Genomic DNA, 23,448 nt, shown 5'->3' on the forward strand with positions numbered 1-23,448 from the left:
GTGTCATTTTACATTTGACATGTAAAATCACAGTCTATTTTTATCATTTCATTGATATTTTCCTGTATCTTAAAAATACAGGGAAAATCTAAAATAAACAGTGAAAATTCTGTTAAATAACAGATTTTTTTTTTTCAGTGTATTTAAGGAAGTCCTCAGATAACTTATTTTTGATGATCAGAAATCCTGGCACTAATTTTCACCTTCATATATTTGAAAAATACGCATTTTTTTCACACAGGTTTGCCCTTTTTAGACATGCTGTTTTCACAATTTAACTTTTTTTTTCTCGCTTATTCAAATAATTGTTTAATTTAATCAAATCAAACAAAATAATGAATTGCAAAAGCAATCAATAGTTGCATCCCTACACTGTAAAAAAAATCTGTAATTTAACAGAATTTTTACTTTTTATCTTACAGATTTTTCCTGTATTTTTAAGATACAGGAAAATATAAATGAAATGACAAAAATAGACTGTGATTTTACATGTCAAATGTAAAATAACATGAAAAAACTGTAACTGTGAATAACCATAAAATTTCCATTAAAAAAAATTTTTTTTTTCTTTTTTCACTGAAAAATACAGTTAAAATACATTTGCAAATGTATCGTAATTTCACAAATATTTCTTTTCTATTTACAAGATTAAACTGTTAATTTAAAGTTTAATACTGTTAAAAAAAATATTAAAACCAGGTAAAATTACTGACAGTTAACCGTAAAAGAAGTAATTGTTCTGTAAGTTTAACAAGACTTGTTTGTTAATTGACAAATATCTTGTGTTATTATGGGAGGTTTCACAACAAAAATGTTGAATAAATTTATTTTTTGTGAATGTATAACATGTATAAGCACTGATAAACTGTCCAAATACAGTTTTTATCAGTGGATTGTACAACTGAGTCACATTGAACATTTTTTTATATATATTTATAGGCAATTTGATTGTTTTAATACATGTAAATATTCTTTATTAAACATTCAAAAGTCAAAAAATAATATGCAAAATCTCGTGTAAAGTTAGGGCAAAAAGCTGTATTTTAATTATGGAAAATTACCGTATTTTTAGAAGATGGTTATTTTCCGTTATTTAACAGTATTTTTTGGCACCCCAGCTGCCAGAAAATAACCGGGTTTTTTTGCTTTTTTTTAAATTATTTTTTTTACAGTGTATTCTAACATATATGTGATGTTGAGTTGGGTCTTATCCTTCCTCTTATCGCTGTCTGGCTTCTCTTCTCTTCTTCATCCCTCTGTATCACTCGCCTTCTGTTTCCTCAGTTCTGTTATCTATTTTTTGACTTTCCTCAGGCGATTTCTTTGTCTACTACCCCCCCCCACCCCCCCCCCCCACCCCCACCCCCCCTCCTCCATCCTAACCCAACTTCTCTGGTTGACCTAGCACCGCTTTCATTTCCTCTCATTCGTCCGTCTGTCCGCCGCCTCTTTTTGATTTTTTTATTTTCGTGATGTTGGCATTAATCTCCTCTTGAATCTCGTTCCTCGTATATTGTCAGTGAAGCTTCATGCATGGGAGTTAATGAAGTGCACATTCAAACCCAGACCCGTAGAAATATGCACATGTGGAGGAACATGCGCTGACAGATGAGCCTGTGACGTTCTGATGTCAATTAGTCGACAAATGAGAGTCTGAGCTGAATGACACATTATTAATCAAGCGGCAGTTTTACATGATTAGTAACTCACACAAAAGTTATTCATGAAAAAGTCACTGACAGCCCTAAGCTCTTTTCCATCTTATTACAATAAGCTTATCGCCTCCTCCCAACTTGGAAATTCTTTCAACTCCAGCGTTTATTAATTGCAGTTTTTTTTTTTTCTTTCACGGACTCATTGGGAGAAAACAGGCACTGATACAACCTTCATTCAAGGCTTTTATAAGGACAATCTGTAACACTCGCCTGATCCTAAATGAGAAAATTGAAAAGCCGACTCTCCAAAAAACACGAGTTTAATGCGTTCACACATTGTCTCTGAAAGAAAGCTCGACTGACTCTTTTCATTTAGGTCATTCACAAACGGCTGTGAGGAACACGTCGATGGAGATCTACGCGTCAGTTCGACAAAAAAATAAATTTGAAACCGTGAAACCACCATACTAGAACAAAGACAGACACGGTTCAGGGTTTTCCTCTGTGAAAGGCATACATACTACTGAGGGTGGTTTTTTTTAACCCTTTCATGTAGGGCTGAACGATATGGACAAAATTTCATATCTCGATATTCATGCCAGATATCTCGATATCGATACGATACGATATGACTACGGGTTTGGTGAAAACCAAGAATTTTCAGAAAAATACAAACATAATAATACAAAAGAATGTGGAAATGCAGTTTTAGTTATAAGAACTCACTGCCAGTCATCAACATTAACATAAAGTATGAATAAATGAAATTTGATGTGACTTCCAGAGCTGTACATGCAGGGTGAGTGCAGGGGAAATCTGTATTGTTGCTTTTTCGATATTAACCCTTTCATGCATACTGGTCACTACAGTGGACAGCTATTCTACAGCTGTTCTCTTGTGTATTCATGGATTTTTTTTTTTTTTTTTTTTTACACGTATCTTTATTAAAGTTTTAAGACACTATGTATCTTTTCTGACATGAATTGGTAACCTTGTGTAGATCTCCCCTGAGCATAAACCCCCAGAATCACAAGCCCCCCCATAGTTTTCACACAATTTATCAGTAAATACATGTTTCGTTGCTTCAAAAATTAAACACATGGTGTCCAGCTGATTATTATTATTATTATTATTATTATTATTATTATTATTATTATTATATTTAATTTTTCTTTACTTTTTTATTATTTTATGTTTATTTATTTTTTGATTTTTTTTTATAAGAATTTTTTCAATCACATTGTTTTTTTTCATGTTTAAAGAGAAATGAAAACACTCAGGGAAAAAAATCTTGATTAAGGTTCTCATAATTCGTGCATGAAAGGGTTAAAATCTTGAATGTTCATATCTACATATCGATACAATAACAATATATTTTTCAGTCCTACTTTCATGTATGAATTATGAGAACCTTAATCATCTTTTTTTTTTCTCAGAGTTTTCGTTCCTCTTTAGGCATGAAAAAAAACAATGCGACTGAAATTTTCCTATGAACCTATTTTTCATGGAGTTGCAAAAACGTCCACTCAGCTGGACACCATGAGTTTAATTTTTGAAGCAAAGAAACATTTTTATTTTATTTTTCCTTTGACATGTATTTACTGATATATTGGGTGAGAACTATGAAATAAAAACATTTTTAATGCAGCTAATATGATGTTTTCTCACATTTTAACATAATCTAATACTAGCCACTACTCACTTCATGGAGATAATAGGCAAAAAAAAAAAAACCAACTTTTTATTTAAAAAAAAAACACTGTTAATTGCAGTCTAATAACAATAACAAGCAATTATTTTACACTCAAACATGTTACTGCAGATCAGGTTTATCAAGAACAGCAAAGTCACAGTAATGGTATGAACTGCAGTCGATGGGGATGATACATAAGGGTCCACAGTGTTGGCTGATATGGAAATAAAACAACAAAATTCATGAATATATAAGAGACCAGCTGTAGAATAGCTGTCCACTGTAGTGACCACTATGCATGAAAGGGTTAAATTTTCATTTAATTAAAAAAAAAAAAAAAAAAAGTGCATTTTGCATAATGTGGTTCCTATGTTATTACAATGTCAAGCACAAACCCAAAATTCCAATTTAGTGAATAAAAATGTACACTCACCTTGAAAAATACACACACACACACACACACACACACACACACATACACACACACATATATATACTAGGGATGCACAAGAACAACCGGCTCCGCTAATTATCGGTCTGACATTGAAAAACATAACGTGCCGCACATGAAAACCCGATAATTAAAGTTTCCACCAATAAATACAGCCCATAATAATAAATCTAATCACATTCTAATAATCTAATCTTAAAATAATAAAAGAATTTGAAGTATGGAAGCTATTGGTATTCGTTGTTGGTTATGAGAAGCAGGACATTATCGGTTATTGGTATCAGCTGTAAAAAAAAAAATATTCATGCATCCCTATTATATACATATACACATGTACACATATATACATTTAACCCTCTACCTGTCTGAAAACATCTGTCATCAGCATAAACCTTCTCAAAAACTGTCATTGGTCAAAAGTGAATTGTGGAAGTTTTGCCAAATGACATCAAAAATCACACGCTGAATGTACACAAAGGTTATATAAATGTTTTAACACTGAAAAACTGTGCAAAGTATAGACTCAAACTGAACAATCATGTACAGTGACAACAGTGACAACAATGCATTATGTGCTGCATTTCCGCTACGTGGTATCGACTCGACTCGACTCGACTCAGCCTTTTTGCATTTTCATTACGAAAAAGGACCTGGAATCAAGTACCCGGTACTAGTTTTTTGGTATCACCTCCGCCGAGGTTCCTTTGTCAGACTGTGTAACTAGATTACTCTTTGACATTTTGTTAGCTCGTCAGCAGGTTAAACCATCACTGGAGCTAAACAGGTTAATAATCTGAAACTTATTTAACAATATATTAGCCTAAGAACATGCTAATAAGTCAACCACTAGGGTCATGTGATTGTGTATGTGGAGATGGAGAGTGGATTTAATGAGGACGAAGCCATCATATCAGAAACAGAACGTGTTATTTCACAGTGGTTATGCTCTAAATCACGGGTGTCAAACTCATTTTAGTTCAAGGGCCACATACACAGAGCACAGTGTGATCTCAAGTGGGCCGGAGCAGTAAAATAATAGGCATAATAACTTTTACATACCTAATAATCCAAATTTTTCACTTTGTTTTAGTGTGAAAAAAGTCAAATTGCAAAATGAAAATATCAATAACCTCAACAACCATGTAAACCTGACATTTATTAAAAAAATTTAAAAAAAAGTGCAATTTCAAGAATGTTATGTCTCAGCTTATTACTATAACTTACAGATCACAGTGAATCTATTATTTTGTCAAAACTTAACTTTTTTTTTTCTTAAAACAGATCAGGTTATTCATATTTGTTGAGGTTATTCGCATTTTATTGTGAGAATAGTATATAATAGTTCCCGGACTGGAACCATCGGCAGGCCGGTTTTGGCTCCCGGGCCGTATGTTTGACACCCCTGCTCCAGTGGCAGCTGCTCGTTTTTCAGACAGGGGAAGCTCATTGTCAGCTTACATCAAAAAAAATTTCAAGTTATTTAAACATAAATTCGACCCTCCGTTCCTTTTTAAGAAAATGGTTGTATTGTACCAAGTAAACAAGAAAATGTTGAAATTATGTTCAATTGAAACAAGGAAGTACAATGAGTGTGTTTTATTTACAGTGCAAGAAATAAACAAGTCATTTGGTAGTGGTTTCTCTCTTGATTTCACAGCAGAATGTACGACGGTATTAAACTGAACTGTGTCAGTGAAGGAGGAGATCTCAAACTAGCTGTCAATCAAACGGGATTCAGCCTTTCGACTGATCCTCCAATCAGCATGTGTAATCCTGGTGTCCAGCCCGGCCGAGCTCCGCCCACAGCTCCATTCACCCCCAGAGACGCCGGGCGTCCGGGGGCGGGACAACATGGTGGCATTTATCCAATTACCATCCAGTTTTAAGGCAGTGAAAAAAACAGTTCCACTCAGTCCCACTGAGGCCCAGAGACGTCTACGGACAAATGCACTGAGCAGAGATCGAATGAGAAAACAGCACAACGGGAATGTATGAGAAGTGAACAACATGGAGTCTGTTGATTTGTGATAAAGCTGATTCTGAACGAACTCGTCTGTGAGATGAACGTGTTCTAACACATTTGTAGTCAATGAAATGTCAACACAACTGAACAGATTTAACCATTTAATTTTTGGAATTTTAGAGGAAACTGAGCTTCCACTGCAGTCTGAGAGAAATCGCCACTGCCCTGCTCTAAACCATGTAGGGATGATGGGACACACAGACGGACACACAGACAGACGGACACACAGACAGACAGGTAGCCCTAAAACACAACAGTAAACCAACAAAATAAACACATAAAATGGTGTGATCAAAGAGAGGAGGCGGGGCAGAGGAATCTTACCGTCGTCTCCTGATCCTGAGCCGACATCTGTGGAGAGATCACACAAACACACACATGAGAAACTGCATGTACTGAGGTAGTAGCAGGTAGTATCAGCTAGTATCAGGTAGTATCCTGGAATGGAAATGGTTTCCAGGAATAGGACCTGGTACCAGGTTGAGTCAAGCTGGTTCCATGTAGTGGAAACGCAGCAATAGAGACATCGTCCCTTGAGAATCAGCTGGTTCTATGTCCACTTTTCCTCATTTTGCGAAAACAGAGTTTGAAAATGTCCCCTGTCTGATCTGTGATATTTGCAGTTATCAGTCATCTTTTGTGTGGAATAGTGTTGACTGTGGAAGGAACCCTAAACATATTGTTAACATGTTCTAAATCTCCATAGGCTTACAGATATAAGAAGTCAAAAATGAACATAGAAGTTCCTGATTCCAAGGTCTGGAAGTTGGCCGTGGTCCACATGTTCTATGTCCAACAGAGGACCTGGTGCCTTTACAGGTTTCACTTATGATCCAAATCAGGAAGTTCTATGTCCACCACAGTTGTTTTTTAAAAAGTTCTGAACAAACTAAGAACGTTTTAGTCAGTGATTACATGTATTTTATACTGATGTCACAAAATGCAACATTAAAAAACATCCTTTGTTAGTGTTTTCCAATCCACATGTATTTAAGGTGGACAACTAAAATGAGCACATCTGTCCTTTTTCATTAAAGGTAGAATGGTGAATAAACGTGTTCGGATACCTGGAGGACCTGAATAAATTGTGTTAACACAGTTTTCATGGCAAACAACCATTTTCCAGCCATACTTCAATCCTCAAAGGCAGGAGAATTAGTTGTGGAATGTAGGCAAATGATGTGGAACACCATGAACGACCTTTAAGACTGAGGATTGAGAAGTATTGAAAATTCTTTGTACACTCATAGATAAAAGTTGATGAATGAGCCACATTCTCATTTGAACCTGACACCGGACAACATTGCCCATTTGACCAGAATCTAAAGCATGAAAAAATAAAAATTAGAAAAAATGTGTATAAAATGCAAAAATTGCATCAAAATTAAATCTACATTCACAGATAAAACAATTATATCAAATCAATGACAAGTCTGTAAATGAGACAAATTCTCATTTGAACCTGAGGTTGGGACAATACTGGCCACTTGACCAAAATCTAGTATGAAAGAATGAAAGGATGAAAAATAAAACTTATTTAGAAATGCCAAATTTGCATCAAAATGCCTCATACACTCAAATATAAAATGACTATCAAATACACAAGTTTATCTATAAGCCACCTTCTCAGACCTGACTCCGGGACAGCTTTGCCCGTCTAAAAATGCCAAATTTGAACACTGAACTACTTTGAACAAACATTAAACAAAACTATTTACATGATTCAGACCAATCATTTCAAACTTTTACCAGTATCCAAATGCCTTACTTAGGCATCAACGGCATAAAGTAAACATGTCTCAGTCAATTTGAGACCCCCTCCATGTATTTTCTGAGCATACATCTTTTTTGAGCGAATGTCACATGATCCAGGTCTGGCCCCTGATTGGCTCCTCTTGGACATAGAACTACCTGATTTGAAACAAGCACCACTCAGGACCTAGAACTAAATGTTTCTAGGTGTGAGTGTGTGTAGATGTTTAGCTTGGAGCTAAGCACTTTGGGACATAAACTTAAATGAATTTAGAATGTCCTGATATGCTTAACTCCATTTCTGCAAAAAGTGGACATAGAACCAGCTGATTCTCAAGGGACGACCCACTGTAAGACCGAATAGTTGAGTTTACTTAAAAAATCTCAGGTAACTCGTTGCCTTAACAAATGTAATGAGTAATGTAAACTTGAGTGTATGAAACTTAAATGCTAGATTTGAATGGAATTACTATTTTAAGTACAACACACTAAATGCCAAGTTAATTGAACTTAAAATTTGTTGCAATGTCAATTGCTTTGTATAATCATTAGATTTCATATCATCAGTTCATTGTTCTCAATTCCAAATTGTTTTAAGTTGAAGTCTTTTGCAATGTAAAGTGCTTGGTATAATTATTCAACTTAATATATTGTAGCATGGATGGAGGTTAGCTTAATCTGTCAGTACAGATAATGCTTTTGATTTGGAAAAGACACAAAGATTTGCATTGCACAGGAATAACGTGAGATGAACAGGAAAGCTATTGTTGGGCCTATGGCTCTGACTCATGGTGCAGCTCTACAAAAATGCAAAAACAAACACAAAAAGGCCAATTAACATTGCCGTACACACATTAAGTCCAAATGAACACTAACACCACAACCCCGCTGAACCCCTGCACAGAAAAAAAAACACATTTTCAACAAAATGACCAATACCCACAATGCAATGCGGAGATAAAAAGGTGTGGTCATGACTAAAACTTAGTGATTAAATCCATTTAACTTCAACTTTTTCATACTTTCAACTATGTCTACAAATTACTAGAATATACTGAACACTTTATAGTAATGTCATAAAACTTAAATCATTTAAGTACATCGTATTTAAAGCATTTTAGTAAATACAACTTCCGGGCTTACAGTGCATGACAAAGGCAGTCCCACAGGACTGTGGACAGAGACACTTCAAAAAATCAACAAATATAGCTGTAGATTACAACATATACAAAAACTGTACAGGTGGTTTTGAAACAATAGTATATTGTACAAAACTGTAGAGGTAACCTGTGGTGTTCAGGTGTACTGCACGGCCCTGCTCTGGGTTATTTAACAATCAGACGGTGCATTGTGTGGATGCAGGGAAAAGAAAGGGTACTGGAGGTTCGAAATGTAAGGAGTAAACGCAAGAAGTTGTCAAAAAATAGACGCTCAAATCAAATACAGGTACATGGAAAATCTTTTAGCGTTGAATTGCGGTCTGTTGACCAGAGAGGGAATGAGTTAGCACTACTCTGCAAAACAATGTTACATGAATCAGAAATGTGAGAGAAAATGTGAGTCATAAAACAGAGATCAACAGCCTGTCTGCAGCGTGGTCCGAGCAGCTATGACAGTATACGGGGTTTGTACAACGCTGACTGTAGCCAGCTGCTGCCCACCACGCCTGCAGCCACCACAGCGCCCCTCATCTACGCCCCCCCCCCCCCCCCCCCCCGTCTGTCTGTAGACGGCTGTGCACTAAAAATGACCAAATACAAAAAAACTCATGGCACGACTCAGTTTCTAACAGTCTCCATCTGCTTATATCTGGATCAAATAATCATAACACAATAGCAGGAAAATAGCTTTATGTGTGTGGGAACAGCCAAGGTACAGCATGTCTGTATGAAAGCGAAAAAGCATAGAAGTGATGTGGGTGAAACTGGTCCGAAAAACAGGACATGGGGGCTAAAAATTCAAACCAGATGTAGATGGATGTTATGGAGCAAGTTTGGAAGCACTTTGGGTCTATTTTAAAAATAAATACTTACTAAGATAAAAGAGAAACTATTTTTCAGATAGAACACATTTTTTTATTATTTTACATTACACTGTAAAAACATCTGTAATATAAAATAATTTTCACTGTTTATTTGACAGATTTTTCCTGTATTTTTAAGATACAGGAAAATATCAATGAAATGACAAAAATAGACTTTCACTTTACACGTCAAATGTAAAATAACATGAAAAACTGTACACTGTGAATAACCGGAAAATTTTAATTTTTAATTTTTTTTTTTTCTTTTTTCACAGAAAAATACAGTTAAAATACATTTGGTATCATAATTTCGCAAATATTTCTTTTTCTATTTATGAGATTAAACTGTTAATTTAAAGTTTAATACTGTAAAAATAAAAAAAAAGAGAGAGATAAAATTACTGACAATTAACCGTAAAAAAAACTATTAGTTCTGTCAGTTTAACAAGACTTGTTTGTTAATTGTACAACTGAGTGTCATTGAAAATTATTTATATATATATATATATATATATATATCTATATATATATATATATATATATATATATATATATATACACATATATGTGTGTGTGTGTATATATATATATATATATATATATATATATATATATATATATATACATATATATTTATTTATTTATTTATTTATTTATAGATAATTTGAAAACAAAAAAAGCAAAATCTCATGTAAAGTTAGGGAAAAAATTGTATTTGAATGATGGAAAATTACTGTATTTTTATATTTTCCATTATTTAACAGTATTTTTTCAGTGCCCCAGCTGCCTGAATATTACCTTTTTTTTTTTTTTTTATAGTGTACATTTAATACAAAAATCTGTATGTAACATGGTCAAAAGGACACAAAAATTACACACTACTATTTTTTCAAATATCTCTTTATTCGCTCACATTTTGGGAATCGACCTAATTATGCAAGGCAGAGTGTTTCACAAAAATGACCTCTGTTGCAAAATCATTGGCGATTTATTTGCGTTTAACTGGGCAGGTTCTGCATGCAACACCAGTGGACACTATGGGTTCCATACCAAACCTGGAATGAGACTGAGACTGATGAAAAACCCACATGTGGATTAGAAAAACCACTAGGATCGATACATTTAACACAATGTCTTTATTTATAGTCTATAGAAGACCATTTAAAGCCATGTTTTCACATCTAATGCATTGACACCTAGGGAGATTTAACGTCCATATTTGGGTCCTATTTTCGGACCCAATATTTTATAACAAAATGTATTAATCATGGGATGGCTCAGAGCCAGAGGAGAATTTTTTTTTGCATTTATCTGAGGTCATCATTAGGTCTGTCCTGGGGGGAAATATGACTATATAATAATAATAATAATAATAATAATAATAATAAAACAAATGAAATGAAATTATACATGCTCGAAAAGGCGTAGGAAGAAGTAAAAACTTATGTACTTCTACCTCCAATTTCTATTTCTTATCACTATACAGTTGTCCCTCACTATAACGCGGGTTCACCTTTCGCAGCCTCGCTGTTTCGCAGATTTTTTTTAGTGCAATTTTGCATGCTTTATTTTACAGCGTATGAACGCGCATTGTGTTCTGCATCCTGATTGGCTAAGGGAGGACCCGCATATTGTGTTCTGGGTCCTGATTGGCTAAGGGACTGTAGACCCTTGTCAATCAATCTCCTCCGCGCCATGTCTCCTGTACAGTACAGAATGCGTTCTTCTCGCCAAATTTACATCACTGTTCGATCGCTAGCAGTGTGACTCTGAAGTGCTGTATGTTTGCAAGTTTTCTCCCCAACAAAACCCACAATGTCGATGAAACGTTCTGCACCAACAAAGGCACCTGTGGTCGCACCCAAAAGGCAGAGGAAGATACTGTGAGGGGTGTGTGGTGAGGGGTTTTACAGCCTTAAAACATAAAATAATTGTAAAAAATAAAGCTGACTACTTCGCGGATTTTGCCTGTTGCAGGTTGTTTTTAGAATGTAACCCCCGCGATAAACGAGGGACCACTGTACAGCAATTATTATTTTGTATGAATATAATAATAATAATAATAATAATAATAATAATAATAATAATAATAATTACACTGGGTTACAAAAAAATGTTTTTTGCAAGTTGTCTAGGTTTTTTCAACTGAATTAGGACCATTTTGCACCACTAAATCCAAAAATGACATCTGTTTTTCTCAGTCAGGTCAGGTTTTTTTTGCTAATTTGATTTTGAAAAATTTGATCTTCTCACAAAATATAAGAATTAATACCAAAATAAGATTGGTAAGCACACTTTATGAAACTTGTGACTTGATTCCTGTTAGGTACAATGGTGTATTCACCGCAGATGTAGCAGAATACGTCAGGCTTATTTTTGCAAGATCTTCCAGTCGAAGCCATTTCATTCACCTGTAATATTTAAAAAAAAAACATTAATCATAAATTGGCAAAAGTAAAATCTTCAGAACTCGTTTATTGCAAGAAATATGAAAGAATTTTATATCATATGATGTGAAAATGCCCATAAATGTAAGCAAAAATGTTAAAAAGACAATATGTAGCATAGTTCAGAAAGTTGACCTGATTGAGCAAAATTAATGTGATTTTTGGATTCAGTACACCAAAATTATCCTAAATCAGCTAAAAAAACTTAAACAATAAATTTGTTGTTGACCAGTGTAATAATAATAATAATAATAATAATAATAATAATAATAAGAAGAAGAAGAAGAAGAAGAAGAAGAAGAAGAATATCACACATCCTTTTTCCTATATACACTAATATGATAATACCCATTTACAACTTATCTTTGTGAAAAGTGCTGGAAAAAGAGAAAAGTTAATAATGAGGTGTAGATTCCTTTTGGGCTCATAAATGTATGCATCTTTTCCAGACTGCAGTGGTACGTTCCTGGTGTGGATCTTTTAATGGTGTGACTGCGGTAAAAGGTACTATTCCCATTAATGTTTGCATTTTCAGCTACTCCTTCCATACCTTCTCTACTAAATCCACGTAAAGCTCCCTCAAACACACAGAGCTTACTGAATTGTTTAACAATAAGGCTGTGAAAGGGATACTGATGAGCACTTGGAAGAACAGGCACCGTGTAACTTGAGCCGCAGCATAAAGCAATCTGCTAAAATGCCCGAGGCCAGAGAGCAGACGCAGGACCTCAGAGGACTGCAGGCGGATAATAGCTCCGCTCCGTATGAATACCCATGTGGAAAAGGGTTTTAAGAGGAGCTGCACACGCTGTCTGGAGGATTGGGGCCATCGCAGCTAAAAGAACACACGGACTCCGACGAGCAATACTGATACTGATACTTTAATGACATAAGCTTTTGGTTCAATAAAGTACATTTCTGCCAGGACAAAAAAACACATCTCCACTGTGATTGTTCTCTGAGAAGTGGCTCCTCCCAGGGCCAAAGGGAGGATTTGCAATCCATCAAACTGTCAGTCATGTGTTGGGTGATGTTGGTCGAAATTTCTTCTTATTTCATTTAAGGTTTTACTTATTCATGTATCTTTAAAGGCATCATTTATGGTTTCCATTTTGCTGTCTGAGAGCACAAAGCAAGTTCAACAGATCCTGGATTCGCAGATTTCTTCCCATTTGACTTTATTCGAAGGGTATCGCAAAGGTAGTTATGGAGACGCTCACACCACAACCAAATGATGTCAATCCGCAAAAGTTCAATATCGTTTGTTCATTTCGTCCACATGACACTAGTGTTGTCAGTGTTTGAAACAGTATTTTTGGAGAATGGTTCCCAGAGCAGAAGTATCTCCCAACGCCGCCCTGGCATTAGCGTATGGATAGACAGATTGAACAGTACAAATAAACTCAACCAGACTGCTCCCTCAGACAATATAAAAAAAAAAAAAAAAAAAGGAAATGTGGAAATATCTACAACTATTACAATAAAGTTCCTTCTTTAGACGAACAAACACATGTTGGTTTCACAGATGAACATGTGACCAATATCAGTAGGTCAATAAGCCCGTTTCCATTGGACATCTGAGAACATTAAAGTCCAAACTGGTCCAAAACACAAACATGTGTGTCCATGTGTCTTTTCCAGTCCAGTCCTTGTCCATTCTCCAAACCTAAACTCTTTGTCTAGTCTAGTGACAGATCACCATGGCAGTAGATTGGTTTGGTGTCAGTCCATAAAATGAGTCCAGGATGCTCCAACCATCAAACATCAGTTCCACCTGATACATATTCTAACCTGAAGAACAAAAAAAAAAAAAAAACACCCAGGAGTGAACCCATGACCCCCCTGGAAAAACTTCATGACCCCCCCATTGGGCCGGCCCCACAGTTTGACAAACACTGCCATGCAGTAACACAGCGCAGTAAGTGCAGCAACTGAGTAAATTCACTTCATTTTTCTATTACTTGTTGGGGAAATTATTACATTTTCAGTCAAGACCTCCTGCTTTAAGCCTTAACAATGGCAAAACTCAGTCTCTTCTAAACATTTACATGTAAACTGACAAGAACTCTGGGTCCTCTGAAGTATTTTAGGGTGTATTCATACCAGGAAAATTTGATAGTTCACTTGCTTTTGGCCGGACCAAATTTTTTTCTTTTTAATTATGGTGCTTTTCACTTTCACATTGTACCTTTTTGTAAGTGGACCAAAATCTGTAAACAAAACCATGTGTGCTGAGGTCGTTCATCCATTGGACAGAAATGAGCAGTGTCGATTAAAGCGCCAAGTCCAAAGTGAAAGGAGAGAATCAGGTAAATTTTGTGTGCTGTTTGTTATCGTCATAGTGATACGGTTTTTAAAGATGCAGACGTTTGCACAAATGTTTGAACAGCAAGAGCGTCTGATGCAACGTCAGGTTTACAATATTGTAGAATTCATTTCTCAGCAACGAAGACACAGGGCAAGACGGCTACAGAGGACAGCGCTCATGTGCACACGTCATGTTGTGACTGTTGCTCCTCACACAAGATGTAACAGGACTGAAGTTGGAATTCTGCTAGTATATCACAGACTGTTCTCCAAAAGCATTAGCGCTCCGTACTGCTGACCTGTGTGTATCTGTCCTATATCACTGTTAAGTTCAGCCAGGGACAGAGTTCCTTAATGCAGGTAAAGTTTGGAGGGGGTGATGAAGTCATTTATTATTTTTCTTTTCAAGCACAACAGACAAATCTAACCGGAGTTCTGAAAATGAAATGTCTGCATGTTACTGTTTTCTATAAGCACTGAATCCAACCCACACCCACAGTGAAGCTCAGTTACCAGGAACAGAAACCAAAATGATACTGGCTTTGACCTCTGCCTTTATACAGTGTGAATATGAACTAATAATGCAAAAAAACAACTGTGCCGGATTGAGTCAGGGCTGCTTTCACACCTCAAACGAATCGCACCAGGGTTCGTACAGTACCACGCCCAGACCACCTCTTCAGCTGGGTCTGGGTTCGCTTGTTTGGTTCAGAACAGAGTTCGGTGGTTTTTATTCGCACCAGCCCAAAAGGTCCGAACCAAGGGAGCAAATGAACTCTGGTTTGTTTTAAACGGACTGAACAAGGCTGGTGTGAATACGCCCTTAGAGCTTTCTTTTTCAAGCATTACTGCTCTGCAGAATAAACACTAAAACCAAAGGGTGACCTTTGACCCTTGCACACTGCAAATACTTGCTACTTTTCTTCATGGTGAAACCAAGGCAAACTGCAGTAAGTGCACTTACTGCAGTACATTTTTGCAGATACTGCAAAGTAAAAAATGCCAATATCTCTGGGAAATTTAGCAGGAGCCCTTCAAAACTCCAACAGATTGAAAAGCAGATGTTGTGCTTCTGATTGGTACAAAAAATGTCTTTGGAAAAAATGCACATACTGCACTTTGCCTTTGTAAGGCAGTACAGACTGAACAGTTGTATAAGATTTGGAAAGAAAGTGTAATTTAGATGTTACTATTTGTTGTTGGTGGATTGTTGTTTGTCTGATGTCTGTTTATTACAGCTGGCTGTAAATCTAATTAGCTTCTGAATCTTGGGAAACGACAGTTACTCAACCCTTAAAGACCCAAACATCCACGTCCCACAAAAACCATCTACTGATCTAAAATATTTAACATCTTTTCATCCATAAATCCAATCAATACATGTAAACAAAATAACATCCACTGCATTTTGCATGTTTCAGTGAAAATCGTGTTTTTTATGATATACTCTATTTTCCTGTATACTGATCATGTAGACCACAGGTGTCAAACATGCGGCCCAGGGACCAAGTCCGGCCCGCCGAAGGGTCCAGTCCAGCCCATGGGATGAATTTGTGAAATGCAAAAATTACACTAAGATATTAACAATCCTTTTAGTTCAGGTTCCACATCAAGGGCAGGATTCAGTAAAATACTATCATAATAACATATAAATAATGACAACTCCAAATTTTTCTCTTTGTAAATGTAAATATTTTCATGTATTTACACTAAAACTAAGTTTAATTTTGCAAAAAATGTAAATAATGAACAAATATGAACAACCTGAAATGTCTTAAGAGAAGTAAGTGCAATTTTAACAATATTCTGCCTGATATTAAATGTTTTGTGTATTTGTAGATCCACTGTGATCTGTACGTTATAATGTACGTGTGTAAATGATAAACTGAGGCAGAATATTGTTAAAATTACACTTATTCTTTCAGTTTTTCATGTTATTCATATTGTTTTAAAGGATCGTTCGTAGATGTAAACCTTTTCATAATGTAAATTTACTTTTTTCACTCTAAAACATAGAGAAAAGTTTGGAGTTGACATTATTTATATATTTTTGTGTTATTTTACTGGTTCAGCCCACTGCAGATCAAATTTCGCTGAATGTGGAACTGAACTGAAATGAGTTTGACACTCCTGATGTAGATGTTCATAAATTCAAAGGTTATTTGATCAAAACAGAAAACTGAAGAAAAAGTGACTTTTTCAGAAAAATATATCTAATATACTGAAAAGAATAAATTCAACAAAATGGTGATTGACAAGAAAAAAACAATAATTAACAAAAATAAAAGAATAAGTAAAAATAACTATAAAAAACCCCCATAAAGACCCAGTACTACTTTTGTGGCAGATCCCAAATTATTTTTTTCTTTATATTTATCCTTTTTTATAGTGATTTATCACTAGTTATTATATTTATTATATTTAATTTACTGATCATGTACATGTTCATTAAAATTCAAAAGTTATTACATCAGAAATAGAGAAAACTGAGTAAAAAGTGACCTTTTCAGCAAAGATATTATTAACTGAGTGTGTCATTGATCCAACTCCATGGGTTTTACTGGTGAATCAATGTTGTAGAAGATGACAGCATTTCCACGGTAACTATGGAGCCTCTGAACATCCAAATGGGTCATATGGGATGACCATGAAAAGATGAAGAACTGTATTTTACACCAATTATTTAACTGTATGGATAGGATTAGTGGTTGTAAAGTTATTAAGCATTTTAAATCAGTAGATGCTTTTGTTCAGCGGTGGATGTTTGGGTCTTTATGGGTTAATCAGAGTGAACAGCGCAAGAGTCAAAACAAGGCAAAATGAGTTTATGAGTTCAAATTTAAACATACAATATAGACACAGAATTCAGAGTCTGAAGTGTATATTCACTGCTTTAAGTGAAGACACTGGAAAAGCTAAACCTGATCCATAAAAAAATCACTATGTGCATCCTGCAAAAGAGAAAAACAAAAACCAGAAAAACAGAAAAAAAAAAAAAAAGAAAAAAACGTCTCTTGACTGGCCGTTCTTTTGAATGTGCAGAGCTCCTGTGTCCTTGGAACATGTGGAAGACTAAAATGTGCAATGTTTCATGAAAAGCCTTGGCTGGGAGGATAAGGCTGGAGTCAGGAGGGGTTCACCAGAGATCAATAAAAACCTTTAGTATCTGTAGGAGCGCAGAGCTTTGAGGAGAAAAGAACAGGCATTAGAAAATTGAAGAAAACAGCCAGAGTGATGGGGGGAAGCATAAGCGTTCTGCTCAACTGTCTGCCAAATATGGGTTCACCAAGAAAAGCTACTGGACTATTTTATTCTCAGCTAGTGGAAGACAATATAAGAGACCAAAGACGCTCAAACCACAAAAAAGGCTTGACCTCCACAGATTTGGGCTGATTTCACAGCCCTTTTTTTTTTGGAGCAATTGATGAGGAGATGAAAGACTGAGTTGTTTTCAAATACTTTGATAGAGTATTCAAATACAAACACTACCTCAATATTAAAACCTCATATACAAATATAAAATATGACATGTGAACTCAAGGTACTGACATGAAGAAAGACAAATGTTAGACAATCGATATGAACTCAGTTTGAGCTACATCAACCTGATAGTGGCAGAATAATGGTCAGAAAACCAGTTTTTCCCACTAAACTCCACCTACTGACTGAAAATGACCCCATATGAACTGCGGATGGTAGACAGAACATGGACATTTGAAAGGCTAACATTATGTGAGGCTATCGTTATGAAAGGCTAACATTATGAAAGGCTAACTTTATGAAAGGCTAATATTATGAAAGGCTAATGTTATGAAAAGCTAACATTATGAAAGGCTAACATTATTATAGGCTAATATTATGTGAGGCTATCGTTATGAAAGGCTAATGATATGAAAGACTAATGTTATGAAAGGCTAACATTATGAAAGGCTATCATTATGAAAGACTAATGTTATGAAAGGCTATCGTTATTAAAGGCTAACATTATGAAAGGCTAGCATTATTAAAGGCTAACGTTATGAAAGGCTAAAGTTACGAAAGGCTAACCTTCTTAAAGGCTAACATTATGAAAGGCTAAAGTTATTAAATGTTAACATTATGAAAGGCTAACAATATTAAAGGTTAACATTATGTGAGGCTATCATTATGAAAGGCTAACATTATGAAAGGCTAATGTTATGAAAGGCTAACATTATGAAAGGCTAATGATATGAAAGCTAACATTATGAGAGGCTAGTGTTATGAAAGACTAATGTTATTAAAGGCTAACATTATGAAAGGCTAATGTTATGAAAGGCTAACATTATTAAAGGCTAATATTATGAAAGGTTAACATTATGAAAGTGTATTGTTATTAAAGGCTAACGTTATGAAAGGCTAACATTATGAAAGGCTAATGTTATGAAAGGCTAACATTATGAAAGGCTAATGTTACGAAAGGCTAACATTCTTAAAGGATGATTTTATGAAAGGCTAGCATTATGAAAGGCTAGCATTATGAAAGGCTAATGTTATCCTATGTTTACCTCATGTTGAATCCATTTCCATTCCTGCAGCTGCTTGTGTGGATTTTTGGGTAAACTAAATACAGTAGTCTTACATGTCACTGTTTCTAAAATGTTGTTTTTCTGGACTACTTTGAAAAATAAAAAATAAAAAATAAAATGGAGAGTATACCCACTTCTCCAGGGACCACTACACCACTGTTTATAGGTTATTATGGTATTATTTCACATCGGTCTGTTTGTGACCCCCAAGGTTATTGTAATTTTGTATTTTTCATTATAGTTTAGTTTTATTTTGTTTTGACTTTTTTTCTCTCTCATTCAGTTAGTTTTAATCCGTTTTTGGAGCAGGTTTGCTAGTTTTATTAGTTTTATTTATTTTTTATTTTTTTGCTAAATGCTTAGTTTTAGTTTAGTTTTAGTATTAATTTTAGTTTTGTCATATCTTTTATCTTCTTCTCTGTCGTCGTATTCACATAAATCCCAGACAGGACTCTGCTGCTTTCTCCCAACTTTAGTCTCCATGTTTCCAGGTAGAGTGAGGACCAGAAGACGACTAAACGACAAGTGATGAGAAATGACGGACTGTGAAGTGTCATATGGTGCTGCTAGCTAAAATTGCTACAGTGAAATAAATCGCTTTCGTATCAATCCGATGTTGACAAAGATGAAAATGAAAGGAATTGTATCCACAGTTTTTTTAACGTTTTAGTTAGTTTTGTAAGCACACAATACAGTTTCAGTTAGTTATCGTTTCTTCTTTTAATTATAGGTTTTACTAGCGGCATTGTACCCGTGGTGCCATTGTATGATAGCCGCCCCCACCGTGGTGCAACAGCAACATTGCACCCATACGCCCTCCCGTGCTGCAACATTAGGACACGCGTCGGACAAAGACACGCTGGACACGGAAACGTCCATTATAGTAGGATTTATTTCAGTTAATGAAAATGTTGTTTCAATTCTAGTTTTCGTCATTTCATTAGTTTTCGTTAACGATAATAACCTTGGTGACCCCTGAACTAAAACCGCTTCACCCTTGACTGTGAACGCCATCAATGTAATTTTTCCACTTAAAGCTATACCGTATGATGTGGCATTTTTACACTTTTCTTTTGTCATCTTAAAATGCTCCTAATAAGTGTGTGTCAAACTAAAATGTAAAAGAAATCCACCAGGTATTGAAACTCAAAAATGTTTAATTCTCATATATTTCTAATAACAGTCTGACCAATCATTTTAGTCGGTTCGAATAAAATAATTGGCTGAACCTGGCTGAGCCTCCTGTCAATCATCCATTACGGCCGTCCAGCATCCGATCCATTATCGCCGTCTCACATCCGATATGTGTCCCTCTGAATCTGACGCTTCACTGGCGCTGCTTCTCCTGTCACTGACCACAGTCTACTGACCACTGACCACAGTCTACTGACCACTGACCACAGTCTACTGTCTAGGATGTGTTTGGATAGAACTGACATGCACATGTGGAAGGGAATAAATGGATTTATGAACAGAAACGACAACTGAGGGGAACAAACGGGAGTCTGATGAATGAAGGATGGAGATAAAAGTCCGGAAGTCAGCTGTACTGGACTGAACAGGTCTGCATAAAGCTCAGCTTTTCTGACGGTGGGACTCATACAGGTACATGTACATGGTGTCACACAATGTAAGAGGATGTAGGATGATAATTGTATGGACTATGAAACCTCAAATGTCCACGGAAAATTCGCGGAGGCCACGCGTTCACAGTGTGCGCGCCCATCCCCTGGGCACTGCAGTGAAGACCCTGACCCAGTACTGCACAGACCAGGTCTACTGATGGAACAGGTCTACTGATGGAACAGGAGCCGTGGGCCCGCGGCAGGTGGATGATGCATCTGATTACTGAGGGAGGGGTCCGCGGACACGCCAAAACGGACCGGACCTCCACCTCTGCTTCCTCCTCCGTTTCCATCGCGCATCAGGAGAGAGGAAGAGAGAGGAGGAGGAGCCTCAGAGCTCAGGCAGAGGGAAGGGGGCGGGGCTTTGGAGGGAGGCGGGTTGTTCATGTTCAAACTTTTACTAAGTGCTGAGAGAAATGCCACATCGGTAGGTAGAGCTTTAAAGGCCAGTTTGGATGCATCAGCGGGCCGGTTTTTGGCCCACGGGCCGTATGTTTGACTCCCCTGCTGTACTGTGAATAAAATCTAGGCCTTTAAGAAGAATATTGCTGCAATTCACATATTTTCTTCACTTTGGCACTGAGGACTGACATTTCTTGTAGCTGTTTTGAATTTGTTTCCCTCTGGTTTATGAGGCTGTTCAGACAGAACACCTATGGACGTATTTTCCAAATCATCCTCTTAAATCTGTTTCTAGTGGGGGCTTTCTGAATGTTCCAAAAAGTTCAGTGAAAAAAAAATTCTGTTTTCATGCACCAAAGGTTTACAACACACTCCCACCATAAATTAGACAGACAACATCGGTTCAGTTTTAAGAAGAGCTTAAAACCTGCTTTTATGATCTTACTTTGAATTTACTATAGTCTTTCTTCATGAGCGATTTTATTTGGATTTGCATGTTTTAATTTTAATCTGTGCTTCTGTCTTTTGTTTTTATTACTTGCACTGCTGTAATAAAAGCAAAAAAAAAAAAAGACGTAAAATACTAGTATTATCATTTTTATATTCTCTATATCAGGGGTCTAAAACTCATTTTCTTTCAGGTTCCACATTCAGCCCAGTTTGATCTCGACTGGGCTGGACCAGTAAAATAATAGCAGAATAACCTATAAATAATGACAACTCCAACAGGTTGTCTTTGTTTTAGCGCAAAAAATCCCATTAAATTATGCAAATACTTACTTTTATAAAGTATCCAAACAAAAGAGATGTGAATAACCTGAAAAAACTGAAACTTCTAAAGAAAAATAAGTGTAATTTTAACAATATTATACCTCAATTTATCATTTCTACATGTGCATTATGGATCAGATCTACAAAGACACTAAACATTTAGTAACAGGCAGAAAACTGTTAAAATTGTGCTTAATTTTATTTTATTTTTTCAATATATTTCAGGTTATTCATATTTGTTCAGTTTATTCACATTTTATTGTTACAGGATAGTTTGTAAATGTGAATATTTTCATTATTTAATGTTTTTTTTTTTTTTTTTTTTTTAAATTTGAAGTTTATCGGCTTAATGTAATATTATTTTTCCCATAAGACAAAGAACAAAATATGGAGTCTTTTTTTATTTTACTTGACATCATATTGGTCTGTATGTGGAACCTGAACTAAAATGACTGGAATTCAAATTCATCTCACAGGCTGGATTGGAACCTTTGGTGGGTCGCATTTGGCCCCCAGGCCACATGTTTGAGACCCCTGCTCTATATAAATGTATTCTTCTTTGTGGAGTACTTTGAGCAATATTTAATATATGAAAGGTGTTGTATAGCTTTACTACTGTGCCAGATACACTGTGAAAAAAAAAAAAAAAAAATCTGTAATTTAACAGAATTTTCACCGTTTATTTTACAGATTTTTTCCTGTATTTTTAAGAAACAGGAAAATATCAATGAAATTAAAAAAATAGACTGTGATTTCACACGTCAAATGTAAAATAACTTGAAAAAACTGTGAATAACCATACAATGTCCATTTTTTGAAAGAATTTTTTTCTTTTTTTCACAGAAAAATACAATTAAAATACATTTGCAAATGTATCATAATTTCACAAATATTTATTTTCGATTTACGAGATTAAACTGTTAATTTAAAATTTAATATTGTAAAAAAAAATAAATAAATAATAATAATAATAATAAAACCAGATAAAATTACTGACAATTAACCGTAAAAAGAAGTATTTGTTCTGTAAGTTTAACAAGACTTGTTTGTTAATTGACAAATATCTTGTGTAATTACAGGAGGTTTCACAACAAAAATGTTGAATAAATGTATTTTTGTGAATGTATAACATGTATAAGCACTTATAAACTGTCCAAATACAGTTTTTATCAGTGGATTGTACAACTGAGTCTCATTGAAAATTATTTATATATATATTTATAGGTAATTTGATTGTTTTAATACATGAGACTGAGATACATGAGATACATTCTTTATTAAACATTAAAAAGTTAAAAAAATAAAAATAAAAAAATAGATAGATAGATAGATAGATAGATAGATAGATAGATAGATAGATAGATAGATAGATAGATAGATAGATAGATAGATAGATAGATAGATAGATAGATAGATAGATAGATAGATAGATAGATAGATCTCTCATAAAGTTAGGGCAAAAAACTGCATTTTAATTATGGAAAATTACCGTATTTTTATGAGATGGTTATTTTTGGTGCCCTAGCTGCGGGAATACAGTTTTTTTAACCTTTTTTTTTTTTTTACAGTGTATTATGTCAAACGCTGCATACCTACATCCAAACAACATCTCCTTCAAAGTGGATCTATGAAACATCACGTCATAAACTTCTACACCAGCGTATCCCATGTGCTTTTCTCTCATGTGAGGTTCGGCCTGTAGCGTTCTGAGCTGACGAAGACCAACTCTTTGCTTCTTTGAATTTATATTAA

The 23,448-nt window shown here is 35.3% G+C and overlaps 1 protein-coding gene across 4 annotated transcripts in view; it reads right to left on the reverse strand.

Annotated features, from left to right (window-relative positions):
• The window catches only part of tmeff2a (transmembrane protein with EGF-like and two follistatin-like domains 2a), a 362,422-nt gene that overhangs the window by 165,649 nt on the left and 173,325 nt on the right, over positions 1 to 23,448 (reverse strand). For 3 of the 4 annotated variants that reach the window (XM_030125352.1, XM_030125351.1, XM_030125349.1), the window contains exon 4: positions 6,147 to 6,173. In XM_030125352.1, coding sequence (XP_029981212.1) covers positions 6,147 to 6,173 — 27 coding nt within the window. The remainder of the gene's footprint in view (positions 1 to 6,146; positions 6,174 to 23,448) is intronic. The other variant, XM_030125350.1, reaches the window with a different exon arrangement.

Source organism: Sphaeramia orbicularis, chromosome 21 (genome assembly GCF_902148855.1).
Source record: "Sphaeramia orbicularis chromosome 21, fSphaOr1.1, whole genome shotgun sequence".
Classification (NCBI taxonomy): Eukaryota; Metazoa; Chordata; class Actinopteri; order Kurtiformes; family Apogonidae; genus Sphaeramia; species Sphaeramia orbicularis.